Source organism: Chamaea fasciata, unplaced genomic scaffold (assembly GCF_029207755.1).
Source record: "Chamaea fasciata isolate MVZ Bird 193981 ecotype frontalis unplaced genomic scaffold, bChaFas1.0.hap1 SCAF_24, whole genome shotgun sequence".
Lineage (NCBI taxonomy): Eukaryota > Metazoa > Chordata > Aves > Passeriformes > Sylviidae > Chamaea > Chamaea fasciata.
Window position 1 is genome coordinate 3177213 of NW_027094109.1, and position 19361 is coordinate 3196573.

Below are 19361 nucleotides of genomic sequence, written 5' to 3' on the forward strand. Positions count from 1 at the left end.
GGGTTTGGCAGAGCAGCAGAGGCACTGGCAGGGAATTCAGGACAGAACCTTTCTGCTGGGGTCTAACCACAAACCCAGAGTAAGAAAATGCTCCCAGAACCATCCCAGTGCCACCCAGGAGCATGCAGCCACTTCCACAAGCCATTACATCCCACCAGGATCCCACATCCCAAAGCAGCACCACTGCACCACCACGATACTGCAAGTACCGGAGCTTGTGTTAGAAAGATGCTTTAGGGAGTCTGAGCCCTCAGCTGCAGGTTTTGGTGGTGCCCACAGAGGATTTGGGAAGGATTTGTGCAGACGGTCTGTCCTGCACAGGTAAGGGGGCACATCTGCAGCCACTAGCACACAGCCACGTGAATCCACCCAGCAGGAAAAGATGGAACAAAGAGAAATAATGCTGCTGTCCAGGGAGCAGAGGGTGAGGCAGAGAAGCAGCAGCAAGCCATGGAAACGAGCAGGTCGGTGGGGAGCTATGCATGTGTGCCTCTGCCAAACCCAGGGAAAGCCTCTGGATTTCTGCAGCCCCAGCTGGGACTACAGATCCCAGGATCCCCCACCACCGTGGCAGAGGCAGGAGGGCAGCAGGGCAGCCCCTCTCCTGGGCAGGTTTCCCTGCAGTGTTTAATCCCACTGCCCTCACATCCCTCCTTCCTGGCACTGCTGCGGGCAGGGACACACGAGAGAGGGGCTGAGGGTGGGGAAAGCAGAGGGTAAATGCAGCATTGAACTGGGGAGGACAGGGAGGACATGGTGCAGCTGGAATGCTGTGGTGGCCCTGGCCAGCCCTGGGGAGCGGGGTTTGCATTTCCCGACGCGGGAGGAGAGCACGAATCCAGAGAAAATGGAGCCGTGTTTTGTCTGAGCATCCCACAGCCACAGCAGGGAGGAGAGCACACGGATGGCGCTGCATGAGCCAGCTGTGCCCCAGATCCCTGGTCCCAGGGAACAGCACATCCCCCAGGGATCACACCCCAGGGTCAGGGCAAGACAGATCACTGTCTCCCTATCCAAAGCCCCCACAGCTCCCTGTGAATTCCTTAATGCAAGCTTGGTGCAAACACCCTTCCCTGCTGGCTGCTCTCTCCCTGTGGAGTCTGGAAGAGCCACGAGGAGGCAGGAATCTGAGAGCAGGTTGCAGAGCAAGAGCAGCAGCAGCTGCTGATGCAGCCACATCTCCAGAGCAGAGAGGTTTAACCACTCCTTCCCAAGGACATTTTCATCAAAGCAAGGTCTGCACTGCTCAGCTTGCTCCCTCATTTTCCCCCTTCTGTTCAATCCATTCCTTCTTCCCCTCTCCAGACAGACAGCCCAGCCCCGGGCTGGAGCAGAGCAGAAATCATTACAGGCAGCGTCTCCCTCTCTCCTCTCTATCAGCAGCCTCCATCAGGGCAGATTAAGGCAAGGAAAGAATGAGAGAGCGAGAGGAAAGGCTGAAGAATGCCAGCCCAAGCCTGGAAAGGGAAGGCATCACCCTCTCCACGTTTCCAAGGATGATTCTTTAGAAGAAGCTGAAAACAGCAGAGCCCAAAGGAAACTCCAGCCTTGCTGCAGCTACATTTCTCCCTCCCCTGCCCCAGGGGAAAGGCACAGGGCTGAGCCTGGCCCTGATGCACCCACCAGCTTTGTGAGAGCACAGGAGCTATGGGAGCAAAGCCCCAGGGGAGCTCAGCCCCAGTGCCGGCATCTCACAGTGGCTGGTCATGATCTCAGCTGGGATTTAACCACCTCCAGGGAGCCACAGAGCAAGGAGAGAACATTTCTGCTTAGTCACAGCTCTTCCAGGACACACTCTCTAAAGGTTGCATTTTCCATCCTCTCCCTGGCTGTTAAGCCTCATAAACAGTTTATCTTGAAATTAGATGCCAGAGGCACAGCTACACGAATGCAAAGCATCTCCCATGTACCACAAGCAGAGTAAAACCTGCTGGGGCAGACGGAGGCAGTGGCCAGCACAGAAAGGAGAGGAAATACGGGAACTACACCATCCCACCACCACGCACGTCTCCGAGGAACCCCAAGGGAGCTCAGCCCTGTAAGGCCCACAGAGCCGGGCACGCCACCCTCCCCACCCTCCTCCCCCCCGCTGCTCCAAGCTCGGGTTGGCTAGGAAGGAAAAGAAGCAGAGAGCAAAGCATGCCAGGATGACTCACAGAGGGCCGTACCAAACTGAGAAAGTCTGCTCGTATCCACCGTCATAGCCGGGCTCCCAGGAGACGTTGGCTGAGGTCATGGCGGCCACGACGTGCACGCTGGTCGGGGCGTGAGGGCTTGTCCCTGTGGAGACAGGGGACAGCTTAGAGGGGAGCAGCACCAGGGTTCAAGGGGTCTTCTCCCAAGCCACAGTCCGAGGGGACTCCTCTTGCAGCAAGCCTATGGCCAAGGCCATTTCTGCTGGAAATGGCAGCAGGAGAGGCGGCCAAAATAACAGCACAGAGAAAGGCAATCCCACCAGGAAATAACATCTAAAGGAGACGTTGCTGTTAGAATCATAGAGTGGTTTGGCTTGGAAGGAACTTGAAGGGACATTTACTGAAACCCTCCTGACATGCTGTCCTGGGGCTCCTAAATTTGCCCTAAACCAGGACAAATATTCAGGGACATCTTCCACTAGACCAGGTTCCTCCAAGCCCTGTCCAACGTGACCTTGAACACTTCCAGAGACAGGGAAGCCACAGCTTCTGTGCCAAGGCCTCACCAGCCTCAGAGGGAGGAATTCCTTCCCAATGTCCCATTTAAACCTTCTGTCTCTCAGCTCAAAGCCACTCCCCTTGTCCTGTCACCACAAAGTTCTCTTTGTGACAGGGAGCATCCCCACCTCCTGCCTTGCCTGGGGGGCTCTGCCCCGAGCCCTTGCCCCCCTGCCCGTACCTACGACAGTCAGGTGGGTGCTGGCAGTAATGCTCGCGACGATGTTGGTGGCGACGCACTCCCACTCGCCGTGGTCGTCCTTGCCGAGGGAGCGGATCTGCAGGGTCCCGCCGGGCAGCGTGTTGTGCTTGCTCCTGCTGGGCTTCCCTACCTTGGGCAAGGAGCGGGGTGGGGGGAGGCGGGCAGAGAGAGAACAGACATGACTCAGCAGCGGGTTGTGGGGCAGGGCGAGGCGGCGGCGGGGTCACTAAGCTACCTGCGCGGCCCAGGGGACACCACCGGCCACCGGCAGGGGATCCGGTCTCTCCGGTCGTGGCAAGGCAGACGGTTCCCCCGTTTCCGAGAGGACCTGGGGGGCAACGCGAGAGGCATGCGTCAGGAGGCTGCTGCTCAGCGCTCACACACAAGCGGGAAACCCCACGGCACTCGCACGGACAGCGAGCCCCGCGCCAGGGCTCGACCTCCGGCATCCAAAGCTGAAACTGCTGCGGGCAGGGGCCGTCCCAGCAAACCCCCTCCCGGGATGGGGAAGGCACAGGCTGCCCCAGGAGATGCCCAAACTGCTCCTCAGCCTGAGTCAGCAGCAGATGAGAGGCAGGACCCTCCACATCAGAGGTCAGGGCAGCAAGAGCCCCATGGGGATGTGGGAGGATGGCGTGCATGGAGGTGCCTGGAATCTCTCAAGCCAAGCGGAAAGATGGATCTTGTAACAACTCATCTACGCCCATCAGCCAAAGTTGTGCAAATTCCACGTTGTCCTGAGTCCTCTTCAGCTGTTCTTCATGCAGGGGACTCTGCTGATCAACACCAGGACCGACAGGTTGATGCAAAGAAGGAGGAGCAGAGGAGCCCACGGACACGTGGGGTTACCAGTGCAAGCCCAGGAGTCCTTCAAGAGACTGGTCAGCACTGGTGGGCTGATGGGGAGGGAGGGAGTTGGATTCTGCCACTGGCAAACTGAACCCAGCCCAAGCCAGCCATGACTGGAGTTGGAGGAGATAAGCCCAGGGCCACAAAATGAGGAGGACCACCAGAAGGCACAAGCGGGATTGGAAAGAAACCTGGCTGAAACTGAAAGAAACCTGACTGAGACTGGTGAGGGCACAGAAAGAAAAATAAGATGGAGAGAAAGACTAAACAGCCAACAAGCTTTAGGCAGGTCACTTGCAATGTGTGCAAGGCATGGTCCTCCTCGTGCTGCTTGAAGGGACCCAGAGATCCAGCAGCTCAAGACACAAGGATTGGGGATGGTCCCACTGGGTGACAGAAGGACCCAGCTCACTCTCAAGAGCCCTAAGAAGGGCATGGAAGGCTTGGAGGGAAACTCCTGTCAGCATGACGACGAGCCCAGGAGGTTTCCTCCTCCTCTGTCCTATGGGAGCAGTAAAGGTGGGAAGCAAGGGGAAGGCTGCAGGAGGACTGGAAAGCCCTCGTTACTCCCAGGCTGTGTCACCACACCCTGCTCCATGAAAAGGGACATCTTGAAATCTTAATATCCAGTTCAGGATCATAAAAACAGCTTCTTGCCAGGGTCTTTGAAGTCACGGGGCAGTAAAGCAGCTGCTGACTGGTCCAGAGCCAAGAGACCCCTGGATGTGCTGTGGTGACACATCCCCTCCCGTCCACTGGAGGTGTGTGCTGCGAGAACGGCACTGCCACGACTGCCACGTCCTGCTGGTGACCTCCTGGGAGGCAGGCAAGGAGGAGAGTGTCCTGTGGGCAGTGCTGGCGAGGCAGAGGGGCCGGGGCAGGGGGCAGCGTTTCAGCTTTGCGGATGCTGCCGTGTCGGTTTCCCGGGATTACTCGGTGGCCACAAGCCGGGCTTCCCCCACCCACCTGCGGGACAGGACGGCAGTGGCTCAGCCCAAAGCGAAGCAGCTGTACCTGCAGTTTGTTCTTACCGGGACAGAGTGTGGCTTCTCTGTCTGCAATATTCACCAAAAGCCAAAGGCACTGCAGATTTGTCTGGCAGGCCGGGTACCTTTCTCCAGGCGATGATGGGAAAGGGGTCTCCGGCAGCAGCACAAGGAATCAACAGCTCCCTCCCTGCCTCCTGTCTGTACTCCCAGCCTGGTAGCACCGTGAAATAGGGGGGGTCCTGCAGCCAAGGGGAAAAACAACGAGTGTCACCCTGCCCAAACTCCCATCACCCAAACCAAGCCTTTTCCAAACCAACCCAATCCCCATTCTGGATAAGCTTGAAGCATTGCAAGGAAAATTGTGTGGAGCATGTGTGCTAAGGAGGCCTCGATGGCACACCAAATTACACACCTGGAGGGAGATTCTCTCCAAAGAGCCACTGCACTGGAGCATAGAATCATGGAATTCCAGAATGGTTGGGGTTGGAAAGTACCTTAAAGCTCATCCCATTCCACCCCCTGCCATTGGGCAGGGATACATTCCACTATCACAGACTGCTCCAACCTGGCCTTGGACACTTCCAGGAATGGGGCAGTCACAGCTTCTCTGGGCAACCTATGCCAGGGCCTCCCCACCCTCACATGAAAGAGCTTGCTCCTAATATCTAACCTAAATTTTGCCTTTTTCAGTTTGATCCCATTACGCCTGGTCCCATCTCTACAGTTTCTGACAAAGAATCTCTCTCCAGGTTCCTTGCAGGCCCCCTCAGGCACAGGAAGGTTGATGTGACAACTCCACACAACTTCTCCTCTCCAGGCTGAGCAGCATCTTGCTTTTTACCTCCTCGAAACAGGAAGAAACCCACCCACATCACATCAGCCATCAACCTGATTTCCTCGCCCCGGCAGCCGCCCCGGCGGATGTGTGTGTCTGGTACACAAAGCGTTATCATCTGAACCTCGGCGAGACACCATGAATCACCACGGCTCCCTCCCAGGCACAGGACTCCGTGTTCAGGGAGGGAAGAGGCAGCAGCTCCCACCCCAGCTACGCCGGGAACTGCACTGGGAGCCAGGCGCGCCCCAGGCGCCGCACGCAGCCGGAGCACGTGGAGCTCAAATCATCCATTTATTAAAATCCTCCTCAACCCAAGCCCGGGCCAACAGGGCTAAGTGTTTTGTTGGCAAAGGGGACATTCCAGGGAGATGTTTCCTCAAAGTACCCCAGTCCAGTGTCAAAACCCATGCTGCTGCTCCAGCAGGCTATTTCCAGCTACACCAGACAGGGTGCCCTGGGGGTTTGCCTGTGCTGGTGGGAAGCACATCTCCAAGCACAGCCCAGACACACCCTCACCCTGGAGCCTCTGCTGTTCCCCACACAGCCCCGGGAGCTGCTCCGGGCACAGGAGGACACTGCTCCCAGCAAACCCGTGGGATTTTGGCAGAAGAGTTACCTTCAGTACCAGTCGGGCAGGGGGAGACTGGCCCATCGTACCCAGGGCGTTATAAGGCACACAGGTGTAAGTGCCGAGAGCATCTTCAGTGGCCTCCTCGATCCGGATCGACCCGTCTTCCAGCAGGTTCCAGCCGGAATACTGCAGAAGGGAGAAGCAGGGAGCTCACTAATCTAACCCCCACCACAGCTCCTTACCTCCCCCTCAGCCAAGCCCTCCACCCATGCCCAGGGTGGCTGTCACATCTCTGGGAGATGCCCAATCCCACTCCCAACATCCAAAGCACCTCCTCAACAGTACAGAGAAGAAACTTGGGCAACATCAGCCCGTTCAAACACAGCCAGGCTCCTTCATGTAGCCCAAAAGATTTAAGATCAAAATCTAATACTAAATAAAACTTGTTCTGGAGTCAGCAAGACATCTCCACCTGGAAGGCTGAGGGCACCAAGGAACAGGAGGCCACAGCAGCAACAGCTTTAAATGGAATTACAACTTCAAATCGTTAATATTTAAGCAAAAAATTTAAAATATTGAGTGTTTGTTTTAAATATTTAATGGCTAATATCCTTGCTCAGACATATCAAACCATGATTAGTGGAAGATGTAGATTTGTTAAAAGGGTCTTTTAACCATCAGTTGCCATTGGAAAAATAAACCAGGGCCATCAGGAGGTGACTTTAGGGGGAAGAAGGAATCAGATGTGGGAGACACAGTATGTCCACTGTGGGCTCTGTACAAGATCTGGAATTAACTCTGCCCACAACTGACATGGAAAAGCACCATCATCCCATCCATGAGATTCTTCCAACAGAAGGGGACCCACAGGGCGCCTGGTGTTTGCTGAGGACATGAGGGTCTGAACCCCCCTGTGCCCCCACCTCCCCTCCCCGGGGGCCCCGTTACCTTCTCGATTCGCAGGGGACGCCCGTCCTTGTTCCACTTGACCAGCGTGACCGGGGGCTCCGCCTCCACCGGGCAGCGGATGTACCCATGGATCCCGATGGGAACGTAGATGATGGGGGGCATGTTCACCACGCGGGCAGGATCTGGGAGGGCAGCAGCACCACGTTAGCATGAGGAGAGAGCCCGTCTCTCCTCCCAGCCTGGCTTCAGAGGATCTACCTCACTTTTGCAATGAATTCCGAACCCAGCACCACCCTGGCTCCCACAGGCTGTTAAGCCAAGCTTGCTATACACAAATCCACCGGAATACCTGGCATTTCTGCGAGGCTTTGCTCATGTCCAGGGTGTTCCTACCTGGGGCTCATTAAAGATTGCATTTAAGAAGAAATGTGAGATACGCCTGCTTCCAATTCCACACCTGCATCCTGCTGAAGCCTGTGCTGCTCCATTACAGCACCACATGTGCCAGGTGTGATGAACACAGCCTGGTCTTACATGCCAGCAGTCAAAGCTATTTCAACTGCCAAGCCTTAAAACACACCCAGATGGGAAAAGGGATCTATGTCCAGGCTGCCACAAGTCCTTTACCTCCTGTATCTGCTTGTACTCATGCCTCATTGAGGCTGGGTCATGTTGAACAGCAGCCACCTCACCCTTTCCAAGATGCAAAAACCTTAAAATACAGATCTAACCCCCCCCTCCCATGCTGCACCACCCACACAGAAAGGTGTCTCGCAATCCTCCAGTCTAGAATGTGTCATTAACAGCACTTCTAAGAGCTTTTTAATTAAGTGCGAGTGGGTTGAAGAGAATCTAGACTTTCTTTAATAAGAAGATTTTTTTAAAAATGTTATTTTTAATAAGAAGAGTGAGTATTTCTACAATCTCGTCTAGACACCGGCAGCACGAGGTTATGGGAAAATCCTGATGGGGCTTACGTTGCATTAAGGGATAAATGTGGGGGTTTTGGGGTGCAGCATCCCTGCACTGCTGATGCAAAGTGGGGGATAAACATTAAGGTGCTTAATGGGAAGGGATGGAAGATGTGGGGGTGTCCTCTCCTTATCGCTTTCTTGGGGCAAAACCAGCAGAGTTTGGGAGCTCTGCTCCCAGCACGTCACCCCAACCACTCCCCAAAACCGCGCACCCCCGGCAGTGGCACCATAACCCAGATTGCCCAGCGCCGCATATGGAGCAGGCTTTACCCCCCTCTGCTGAACTCCTCCTCTTAGGAAATGTAATCAAGGACTCCAGCAGTGCGGGAGAGGGTAATGGGATAGAGCCTTTCACTACTAGGTCACTGGCCAGGGGCCAGCCCAGCCCACTAATGACCCAGAGCTGTGTCCCCATCTGCTTCGGAGGATGGGAAGCTCCCTCTGAAGGATGGGAAGCTCCCGCCCATGGCAGAAGCCCCGGTGTGGACGAGGTTTGCTCAGGAGGAAAAGGGTTTGTGGCACCCAAAGCCGAGCACCCTTCCTTGTGCTGGAGGCTGGCTGAGCGGCAGATTGCGGGAGCGCTGTCCTCCCTGCCATTAGAGCTATTTTTAACAGCTATCAGCCCTGACAAGCGGCCCTGGATTAGCGGCAGGGCAGATTTAATGGCCTGAGGCCGCAGGCTTTCCCGAGAGCCATCCAGCTGGGCACATCCAAGCCCCAAATCATGCCTGCGCCTGGGCACAGCACCACTCACACCGTCCCCCTGCCCACTCTGTCCCTTCATCCGTCCCCACAGGCACCTGCCAGCCCTTCTCTCAGAAGCTCCCCACAAACCAGCACCAGGTCTAAAGGCAGCAGCAGCTCTAAGGCAGCCTTGGATAACCCACACTGAGAGCCCACTTTGCTCAGGCCTGTCTTTCATTATGAAATAAAAGCGCCGCAGTCTTTTCGAGCAGAGCAATATTGCAATTGGAGCGGCGGCAATTGAGGCCATTACTGTGGAATGCCACAGGATGCCGGTGGCACACTACCCATTACCGCCCGGGGATCCCGGGAGAACGAGCGAGCGAGCGTGGGAAGCAACGCTGCTGCTACAGCCCTTTCTCCTCCGCTTGTTTAGATCACTTACCGCCTGAAAAATGTGACACGCCGAGCCCCGCAGCTCGAGGAACGGCCGAGCCGCAGGAATGAGGCCCCGAAATCAACACCAAAAAATACCCGTTGGCACTGAGAGCCCTGACCCGGTGCCTCCCAGCAGGGAGAGGGAGCAGCCATGGGATGATGCTCACCTAATTAGAGAACACTTGTAGCAAAGGTGGACACCGGTCCCAGCTGAGCTGTGTCACTCAGGCTGCTCAGACCATTTGTTTTCTTGTCTCCCACACCCACGTGGGATGCTCTCAAGCTTTTTTGCTGAGGATGATTCCGTGTTCATCCAAAGGCTGCTGTCACATCAGCCTGATTCTCCCAGTGTCATACCAGGACAAGAGAGCCTCTGGGGCTGCCTGTGAGCCAGGTGTTATCAATCCCAGCCCCGTGCCCGCACTCACACTGCACTGTCAGGTAGGCAGAGGCTGATGGCGAGCGGCCCAGGCTGTTGCTGGGGATACAGGTGTATTTTCCAGCATCCTCTGGTTTGACACGGAAAATAATCAGCGTCCCGTCGATCAGGATCCGCACCCTCAGCTTCAAGTCGCTGCGAGAGAAGAGGAGAGGAGGATCACGAGGAGAGCCAGGGGCAAAGCCCAAAACAATCTCAGCTCCCAGCACAACCCAGGAGCAGCAGGAGGAGGGGAACACGCTGCCCCGCCAGCCATAAACTCACTTCTTGAAGTAGACGTTCTCCTCCTCCCAGTACCACAGGTAGGTGAGGTTCCCGGGATAGGCCTCGGCCTGGCAGGTGAACAGCGCATCCTGGGAGATGTTGACCGTGATGTTCTCCGGAGGGGAAACGATAAAGGGAGGTCCTGCAGGGGGGAAGAGGAAAGTGTCACTCCCATCACTACAGGTGTCCCCACAAGAGCTGCTTGGGTTCAGCTCCATCACAGCATCTTGGCTGGGAGCTGCTGGAGGGCTCTGGGGCAGGGCTGGTCCTGATCCTCTGAGAACCACAGTGACCCTGCTATTCCCAACCCTCTCCCTAATCTCCGGGCTGACTAAGAACCACAGTGACCCTGTTCTTCCCAGTCCCTTCCCTAATCTCTGGGTTGACTGAGAACCACAGTGACCCCGTTCTTCCCAGCCCTCTCCCTAATCTCTACAACTCTGAGGAGGGGATGCCCATGGTGGTTCTCCCAGGGCACACAAGGACACGCCTCCCTTCATCCCCAGCACTTCTTGAGGTTAGTATCACCCACAGGAAAAATCCAGGGGGAACAGACTGCCAGGAGCCAGCAGCTCACCACTGCCACAAAAGCAGAGCAGAGGACACCCCGTGCTCCTCTCTCTGCTGGTAGCTGTTGACCTAATTAAAGATTTATTTAATAAGAGAGGGAGCAAGGAGCAGGATGCCTGTCATGCATCACCGCTGTCTGACGAGGCGCTTCATGACAGCCTCAATCTTTTCCCCGCTTCCCAAACAAAACCGAGCTGCCATCAGGGCCTGGCTGCTCATCAGCACGGCCACCACCGTGCCCCAATTAAGCGGATTCCTCCATCCTACAAACCGGATGCAGAGCCACGGGGCAGCCAGCACCGTGCCAGGCACAGAGGCCTCGGGGGCGGCTCCAGGGTGACACCACAGCCCTGTGGCCCGGGGAGATCCCCCCATCCCGGCTTGCCAGGGGACGCCGAGCAGCTGGAAGGCCTCACCTTGGACGAGCAGGCGCGTGGTGTGCACAGCCTCGCCCTGGATGCTGTAGGCCCGGCAGGTGTAGGCACCTCTGTCCTCCCGGCTGACCGAGAGCACCGTGAGGCTCCCGTCGCTCACCTGGGAACAAGGGAAGACCCTGGAGCGTGGGCAGGGACCCCCAGGGGGACGGGGGAAGACCCTCCCTGCTTCCCACGGCAGGGAGCTGCCGGCGCTTTTAGGGCCGGATGAGAGACGGGTTTCCCCGCTCTGCAAGACTCGGGATATTAATAAACCAACACATGCGTTTCTGCTCGACGCCAAGGGGAAGGGAAAAAAAAATTCATGAAATAAATAAATAACCATCCCAGCGCATTCATCTCCCAGAAGTGACTGGCAGGCAGCAGGCTCCAAACCACTGCTGCCAAGAGCCCCGGCACCATTGGAGCCTCACAAGGAGCCTTGCTGGAGTATTCCCTGCCCCCCCAAAGACCTGCTGGGGAATGAGGGGGAGACCCCAGCTTGGCCACTGTCCTCCCTGTGGAGCCACCTCTCAGCTGGAAGGGGAGTGGATGGATTCCCCCTGGGGACACAGCAGAAGGATGGACAAGGGACTGCCACCTTTAGGGTAGCAGCACCCCCATGCACAGGGAGGCCTCCCAGCCAGGCTTTCCCCCCACCTCATTCTGCCTCATCCTTCTATTTCAATTAGTAACAAATGATTCCTAATTACTCTCATTAGTGCCTGCGCTGATTCCAATGCCTGATTTACCAATTACAGCTCAGGGGGGAATCTCTGCCTAGGAGCCTCTGGGATGCAAAAAGGGTCCTGAAGGGGAGGGGAGGAGGGGAAATCCTCCCTGCTCAACCCTCCGCTGCCCCAGCCCTGCTGCATCCATCCCTGCCGGGGGGACACTACCCCAGGCTGCAGCCCCCACCCCATCTCCAGGGTCTTGGCCCCTGGGCTGAGTCCACAGGGAGCAGGTCAGGTGCAGGAGCAGGGCTGTCCCAAGCACGTGGGGGGTCTCCAGCCTGCACCCAAGGGCTGGCAGCGTTACAGGCCGCAGCTCAGCAGGGATGGGGTGGGGGAAAACGGGCACCTCACCAAGGAGAAGTGCTGAGAAAGCACGGCTGGCTCCAGGCACGGCGGAGCTGCCGCCACCGTGGTCATGTCAGCAATGTCCCTGCCAGCTCCCAGCCCAGGAGTCCCCACGGCAGCCCTTCCCCACCTACCTGGTACTTGCCATTGGCACCCAACAGGTCTCCCTCTCTGAGCCAGGTGACGATGGGCTTGGGGTTCCCGAACGCCATGCAGGTCAGGGTGACGCTGCTGCCCTCCTTGGCCTCTACGTACTGCGGCGGGGTCTCCGTGAACGTGGGGGGAGCTGGGGGCACAGGACACCACCGTCACCCCCCGGGTCACCCGAGGCCACTGTGGGTCTGGGGGCACACGGGGACAGAGGGGAAGCTGCTGCCTGCACACAGGGGACACTCTGCACATCCCCGCGGCGGGGTTGGGACCACCCCGAAGGCAGACAGGGCTGCAGGGACAGGGGTGTCCCTGGGGACACCGACCAAGAGGTGCCACATCGCACCCCAGCCCTGTCCCCTCTCCTCCCCACCATCACCACGTCCTCCCCCCACCCCGTTGCACATTAACTCGCTATTGTCAAAACATGGGAAAACACCGCAGTGCAGATCGAAAGGCTCCTTCCTGATGAAAGAGGCTGGCAGGATTACAGCCCGCCCCTAATTACCCGCGGTTGTTAAAGCCCACTTTAGAGGAAGACAGGTTGGCAATTTAATCTGCTTGGGGAAAAAAAAAACTAAAAAAAAAGAAAAGGAATTATATTTTGTTTCCCCCCAAATGATTTTTATTTTCCCCCTAAGAAAATTAAGCGTTGTAATGCGCTGGGGGAAAGCCACAGCCCTCACCCTGAAAGCAATTCCTCGGGCTGGGAGGATTATGGTTATTATATTGTTATTAAGCCCTTGCACGTCCCATGCTGCATAAAAGCCCCAAAACTGGCCCATTTTGCCAAGGGGAGGGACGGGGCATCTGGAGCCATTTTCCAGCCCCTCCGGATGGCGGTTTGCAGGATCCGTGCACGTGGCAGAGGTGAGCCAGGCACCACCATCCTCCTCCTTCCTCCTCCTCTTGCCCTCCTTCCCGAGCCCTCGGAGCTCATTAGCAGCCTGGGGGAGAGCAGGAAGCGGCAGGCAGGGCAGCAGGCAGGGATGGGGATGATGGCCTGCACGGCCCCTCTTGCAAAGCTCCCGCTCACTAATTGGGCTCAATTAGGTGGCTCTGCTCTGTGCCATCCCCCCAAAGGTTAAATTAATTGCACAAGGTCAAGGCAAGACCAGCGAGGAGCTGCCAGTGGCCACATCTCTCCAGCCACCCCACTGCAGCAGGAGAGGCACAGCCCTGCTGCTGGGCTAAAAATAAAGATCTTTCTCCTGATGCGGAGGATGACAATTTGCTAATTAGTTTAATATACAGCCTTAATAAAATGAAAAAGTAATTTGAGTAAATCTGAATTTCAAGAAAACAAAGATTTGATTTTCTGATCTGTTTGTTGAGAAGAGATTCATTCCCAGCCCTGGCCCTTGATGTCTCTCCTTTAAACGAGCTCCACATAATTAAACTCAGGAATCCCTAATAAAACTTTGTCCCTTTTGAAGTCACACCCTGGCTGGAGCAGCCAGCCTGGATGGCTTCAGGCTCGCGTGTCTGCCAGGAACGGATGCCATCGAGGCCCAGCATCCACCAGACATCCAGCATCCAGCTGAAATCCCACTCTGGCACCGCAGGGACGCCGCAGCCCCCACCCCGCTCACCATTGACCGTGAGGTGGACCCAGCTGCCGTTGTGGAAGGTGTCGTACTGCTGGTCCAGCATGAGCACTTTGCACTCGTACCAGCCCTGGTCCTCGGAGCGCACCTGCTCAATGCGCAGGGAGGCTTTGTCGTGCAGGCTGGCCCGGCCTGTGGGAGAGCACAGCGTTGGCACCACGTCCCCCACACCAGAGCAGCCCCTGGAGCGTCACTGCAGGGGACACCCCATCCCAAACTGGAGCAGCCCCCAGAGTGTCGCTGCAGGGGAAACCCCATCCCAAACTGGAGCAGCCCCCAGAACGTGGCCACAGGGGACACCCCATGCTGACACCAGAGCAGCCCCTCAGAGATCACTGCAGGGGACACCCCCATCCTGACACCAGAACAACCCCCAGAACACCACCACAGGGGACACCCCATCCCCGTGTGGGCACTGTCCCAGTCTGGGGCTGGCTGAGCCGCACGGCGCGGTTGCGGCCGGTGGTGCCAGGCCGGTGGTGCCAGGCCGGTGACACACTGGCCCGTCTGGGGACAGCAGAGCCAAGCTGCCAGGTCCAGGCAAGGTGCCTGGAGCGATGTCTGCCCGCAGCGACACCGGCCTTCTGCTCCCAGCCAGGGGCTGGCGGCGGCACAGCCGGCTCACAGGCGTGCCCCAAAGCCTTTCCCTGCCTGGGAGACTCCCAGAAAGCAGGGCGGCCCTGAGCTGACCCCGTGCACAGCCCCAGAAACTGGGTCAGGAGCAAAGCAGCCTAAACCTCCACCCTGGCTGTGGGATCGCTCATTGCTGAGTTGAGTTTGGCAGGGCTCAGCTGGGCTGGTGCATCTTCCCTGCTGCAGCATTTCTTAGAGAGCAATTTGGACAGAGAATCCCACAAAACCCAGGGAAGATTCCCAGGACAGCATTCCACAAGGAAACAGATACCACAATGGGTCAGTCCGGCCACAGCAACCTTCTCAGGGCTGGTTTCCAGCTCACAGATCCCACCGGAGGACACCGGCCACGTGTCACAGGCAGCACATTGATGAGCAGCCACATGAATTCTGCAGCTCCAACCTGTCACCTCCGCCCAGCACGTGGCCCTGGCTCCATCCCCACCGTCCCCCCAGAGTCCCTCCCTGGGCTCACAGCTGCTCTGGGACACAGCAGCAGCAGCAGCAGCAGCCACCGCCACCACGCGTCACCCTGGGTTTCTCTGCCTCGCTTGCTCCTGTCCCACGCAGCCCAGCTGGCTTCCTAACGCTGCTGCTTAATTAAAACCAACTGGGTGGAAAGCGAGCAACGAGAGGCAGAGCCCGCGTGGTTCCCGACGGAGGAGCGGATGGAGCGGAGCCGCGCAGCCCGGACCGGGCCCTGGCACCCTCCCCTCGTCCCCCCAGCACTCACCGGCATACTCCGGGTCGACATGGGGAGGGTAAAACCCAAACTTGATGAAGATGGGGATGGGGACGCCGAACTTGAACCACTCCACGACATAGGGAGGGGGCTGGCCCGTCAGCGGGTGGATCACATCGCATCCCAGGACCACGCTCTCGCCAGCGCGAGCGGTCACGAACTCGGGCTCCTCCCTCGAGCCGAGGGCACCTGCGAGGGGGGAAGGAAGAATCCATGGCTGGTCCCACTGCTGGCCCCCAGTATCGAACCAGGATGCCCAGAAGAGCCACAGCAGCCATACTGCCCATCCCCAGCCACCTGTCTCCAACCAGGGCAGTCTGTGGGTCACCCTTGCCCCAAAAGCAACAGGGGGCCCCAAGCCCTTATACTCAGCTCCAGGGCCACCCTGAGCTACCACAGGAGCCAGGACAGTGGCCACCAGCACCCCAGTGCTCCAGGACAGCTTCCCAACCTCTGCACCAAGGCAAGGGCGATACCCAGTGACCCCACAGGGGGTTTGGGGACCCCTGCTCTCAGTAGAGGGGCACAGAGCATGCCTAGCACTGCTCCCCACATAGCAGCACCATCTGGGCTACCCTGTATCCTTGTGGCAGGGAAAAGGCTGCTTTTAGCTTGTGCCCTTGCATCCTCCAGCGAGCAGGACTGAGCATACAGGGACCCCTGACCACAGCTCTGCTGTGCCAGCTCACACACCCAGCTGTCCCACCGGTGCCAGGGTGAGCTGGGCCCCCGGAGCCACCATGCTCCAGCCAAGTCCAAATGTCCTCGGGCATCCCCGAGAGCCCCGAGCCTGAAACCCGACCTGTGTGTCGGGTCTGTCACCCTGCTCCTCCCAGCTGGGTAATTACAGGGGACTTTGGTCTCAGCTCCGAGGCTGCTCCACCCCGGCCGTGCCGCCCTGCTCGCTGCAGCCTGGCGTCATCCTGCTCTGCCAGCAGCAGCAAAGCTGCATCCTCAGCACGGCGTTCAGAGCGCGAGAGAGAGGGAAACCCGGGGATGGGGGAAAGCCAAACAGGGGGGGTCCCCAAAACTAGGTTTGGACCCACATCGCCCTTCCCATCAAGGAAGGGCCCCCCGTTTTCCTGGCACACGCGGCCGCTGGCTGTTCCGGGGGGGATGCTCGGGGAGGGATGCTCGGGGAAGCACGTTCCCACTCCTCCGCGCTGCTCCTCGGGGCCGCCGGTGATTGGCGGCGAGTGACATCACCGCTTCCCCGCCGCGGGAGCCGAGCATCACCGAGCATCACCGGCTATTTTTGGCTCTGGCACAAGCGCGTACCGGCGAGAGGCCCGTGATGTGCCACCCCACGGGCCCACCAGCCGAGCGTCCCCGCGGGAAGGGCAGCGGGCAGAGCTGGCCGCGGCTCGCACATGGCACGCACAAAGGTGTGTCCCTGCAGAGGGTCACAGCCTGATGGTCACCCGAGCGTCCTCAGTCCCCCACGCCACCAGCAAACCGGGCACGGGTGGCTCTTTAACTTGGAGGGCTGGCTGGTGGCAGCGGGGTGGGCGACGCCGGGGTGCAGAGCTGCGAGCCATCTGCAAGGAGCAGATGCTGCATTGCACACCCACTGCAGGCACCCGGCTCTGCTCTGGGGGTCCTGCGGAGCTGGGGGGTCCTGCAGGGCCACGGATCCGCCCGGACCCCGGCGGGGCGGGGGGGAATCGCTGAGCACACACGTGCGGTGTGCTCGCACACCCCCGCGCACGCTTTGCACCGCCTCGACAACACTCTTGCACCTTTCCATCCCTCGTTAGCGCTGCATCGCCGATGAGCTCCCATTCGCACCCTGTCAGCAGGGACGGTGTCAGCCCTCCCCTGCCACCCCGGTACTGAGCTGTGAGAAGCCGTCCTGACCCCGCTGTGCCCATCCGGGAGGGTGAGGGGGGCTGGAACCCCCCGTCCCTGCCCGTGGTCCTGCTGCGCTGATCGGGGACAGAGCTGTCACGTGCTGCTCAAGAGCATCCAAGGACGCGCTTCCCCGGCCGCCTCGCCCGAGCGAGCAGGTCCCCGGCACCTCGTCACCTTCAAAGTGACACCCTGTACCCACCAGCAGGAGAGGATGGAAATAGCAGCACCCAAACCCCTTTCCCAAGCCCCCCCACCTACCCCGGCGCTCCAGCTCCTGGGCTACCAAGAGGGAATCTTGGTTTCCAGCACCTCTCCACCAACTGGAGCCTGGAATGCTGATGTTTGCCCAGCTGGAGCAAGCTCGCTGCCCAAGAGGCCACCCAGACACCCTGGGGATGGGCGCCAGGGAGTCACACTACGCCAGGATCCCCTGACTGGCTCCCTGGCAGAGCAGTGGGTGACGCCCCCGGGGAGGGGACGAGCCAGCCGCTCCGCCGGACCCACGCCTGGCCAGGGCTGCCCGGGCGCAGGAAAATAGGTCATCCCCGGCAGCTCGCAGCGCCGGTGTCTGATCGCAAGGCCGGTGGGGAATTGCACGCACGGCTGAGCATCACCTCCCCAGCGCACGGCCGACTGGCAGCCACGGCGGAGAACCGGCCCCCGGCTCTCCCCAGCTGCCACCCGCCCCAATACCGGCCCCGTGCCCTCCTGTCCCCACTGCCAGAGCGCCAGGAAGGCAATGGGGAGATGTCTCACGAACCTCTTTGGGTCTCCTCAACTTCCCAACCCTGCGGTCCCAACCCTGACCAGGTTTTCCTTCCGAGTCCAGACCATGAAGAAAGCGAGCAATGGAGACTGCAGCTCTCGATTCAAAGTGTTTTCTCACCCCCACATTTGTAGGGAAACGCTTGAAAACAACCCGCAGACGCCAGAAGAAACAGAGCACAAATAGACGGGGTATTTTTAAACCCACTTGATTTTCCCAGCCAAGTTCAGAGAGGTTTCAAGGCTGAATCTGCGGTTTGGAAACGGGGTCAACATCAGGGAGCGGCAGCAGGGATGCGAACCCCAAATCCGCCTCGGTGCAGGAGCTCACGTGAAGCTGGGGGATGCCTCGTAAAGAAAAACAAGTAATCAACAGGCTTCGTCATCCAAGCAGATCCAGGAAAAATAAAAGCACGCCGCGTGCCAGGAGGCAAGAATACAAGATGCGGAGGTGGAGTTGAACAGCATCCCAAAGGGAGAGGAGGGAAGGCTGCCGCCACCGAGACGGTGCCACCGCGGGGCTCCCCAGGATGGCGATGCCAAGGACGGGGAGACCCTCACCTGGATCTGGGCATCCAGTTCCTCCAATCCTGAGCGGAAGGTGCCACAGGGCTCAGTGAAGCTGAAAGCATGAAACATCTCTGCTGCACTCGCTGAAGCAGGACCCTTCCTGCAGGTGCTTTGTGTGAGAAGGACATGGCCAAGGCAGAGAGGTTTCCAAAGGAATTAACCCCTGGGAAGGCTTTCCTGCCGGGCACAGTGGACACCCATGCCCTGGGGCAGAGAGGGCATCCTGTCCTGACCCACCATCGCCTTGCAGCCCGCTAACAGAAGCACCACTATCCATTTCCAATGCTGCCCCACACCCCTGGCACTCATCCCCACCCTCATGGGGACGGCTGAGGGAGCAAGCACAAGGCCCGGAGCCTGCAGACCTCTCCTCCCTGGTGAGCCGAGACGAGATGTGCTCTGACACATCCCGCTCCCATCGGTGGAGGCGGGATATGGCAGGGATCTCTGAGGACAAGGCCACCAGCATGGCATATGGAGGCCAGCAGGGAGGAGAGCAGGCAGCCATTGCCATGAAATGAAGAGGGGGGTGACTGCAGCCCAGGATGGGGGACAGGGACAGCGTGCTGCAGGAACCCCGGCTGCCAGGGCAGGGTGTGGGGTGCTGGGAGATTGCCTGCCCCCCACCTCTGTGGCCCCCTAAATATCTCAGTGGGGGTTGCACCCCCCATTACCAACCCAGTCCCTTTGCCTATCTTGGGGTATCCCGGAGCCCCCCAAAAGCATCCGCCTGTCTTCTGGTGGGGGGAAGCCCTTGGGCTGGGAGCACAGCCCTCACCCCCTCCCCCAGCTGGAAAGCAGCATCTGGGCTTTCAGTGCGATTCCTGCGTTTTAAACCCGATTTTCCAGATGGATGGAGGGCGACGCGCAGGTCAAGTGACATGCCTCAAGGTCATGCGGGGCCAGGGAGGAGAAGGATTAGCAGCTCTGAGGGGTGGCTTGGTGCCCCATTCACAGTGCGATGGGGACTCAGAACCCCGTTCCTGGGCACAAGGGGTGTCCTGTGGGACCACCACCACCCTCCCCAGGCAGGCAGGCAGCTGCCCTGGCATCCCAAGGGGAATGCATGCATGGGACGCTGCCCCACAGTGGGTCCTTTTTCCCTGGAATGGCACAGGTGGGAATGTGCCT

At 58.7% G+C, this 19361-nt stretch overlaps 1 protein-coding gene across 5 annotated transcripts in view; it reads right to left on the reverse strand.

Moving 5' to 3' along the window:
• Nucleotides 1-19361, reverse strand: part of IGSF9B (immunoglobulin superfamily member 9B) — a 39631-nt gene that overhangs the window by 16687 nt on the left and 3583 nt on the right. For 4 of the 5 annotated variants that reach the window (XR_010723759.1, XR_010723758.1, XM_066203569.1 and 1 more), the window contains exons 2-13: nt 15036-15233; nt 13655-13801; nt 12047-12198; nt 10837-10954; nt 9851-9992; nt 9576-9721; nt 7091-7233; nt 6188-6328; nt 4856-4972; nt 3131-3223; nt 2875-3025; nt 2157-2280 (exon numbers count right to left, since the gene is read on the reverse strand). Coding sequence is in view for 3 of the 5 variants with exons in the window: in XM_066203569.1 (XP_066059666.1) it covers nt 2157-2280; nt 2875-3025; nt 3131-3223; nt 4856-4972; nt 6188-6328; nt 7091-7233; nt 9576-9721; nt 9851-9992; nt 10837-10954; nt 12047-12198; nt 13655-13801; nt 15036-15233 (1672 nt within the window). In the remaining 2 variants the exon portion in view is untranslated. The remainder of the gene's footprint in view (nt 1-2156; nt 2281-2874; nt 3026-3130; nt 3224-4855; nt 4973-6187; nt 6329-7090; nt 7234-9575; nt 9722-9850; nt 9993-10836; nt 10955-12046; nt 12199-13654; nt 13802-15035; nt 15234-19361) is intronic. The other variant, XM_066203570.1, reaches the window with a different exon arrangement.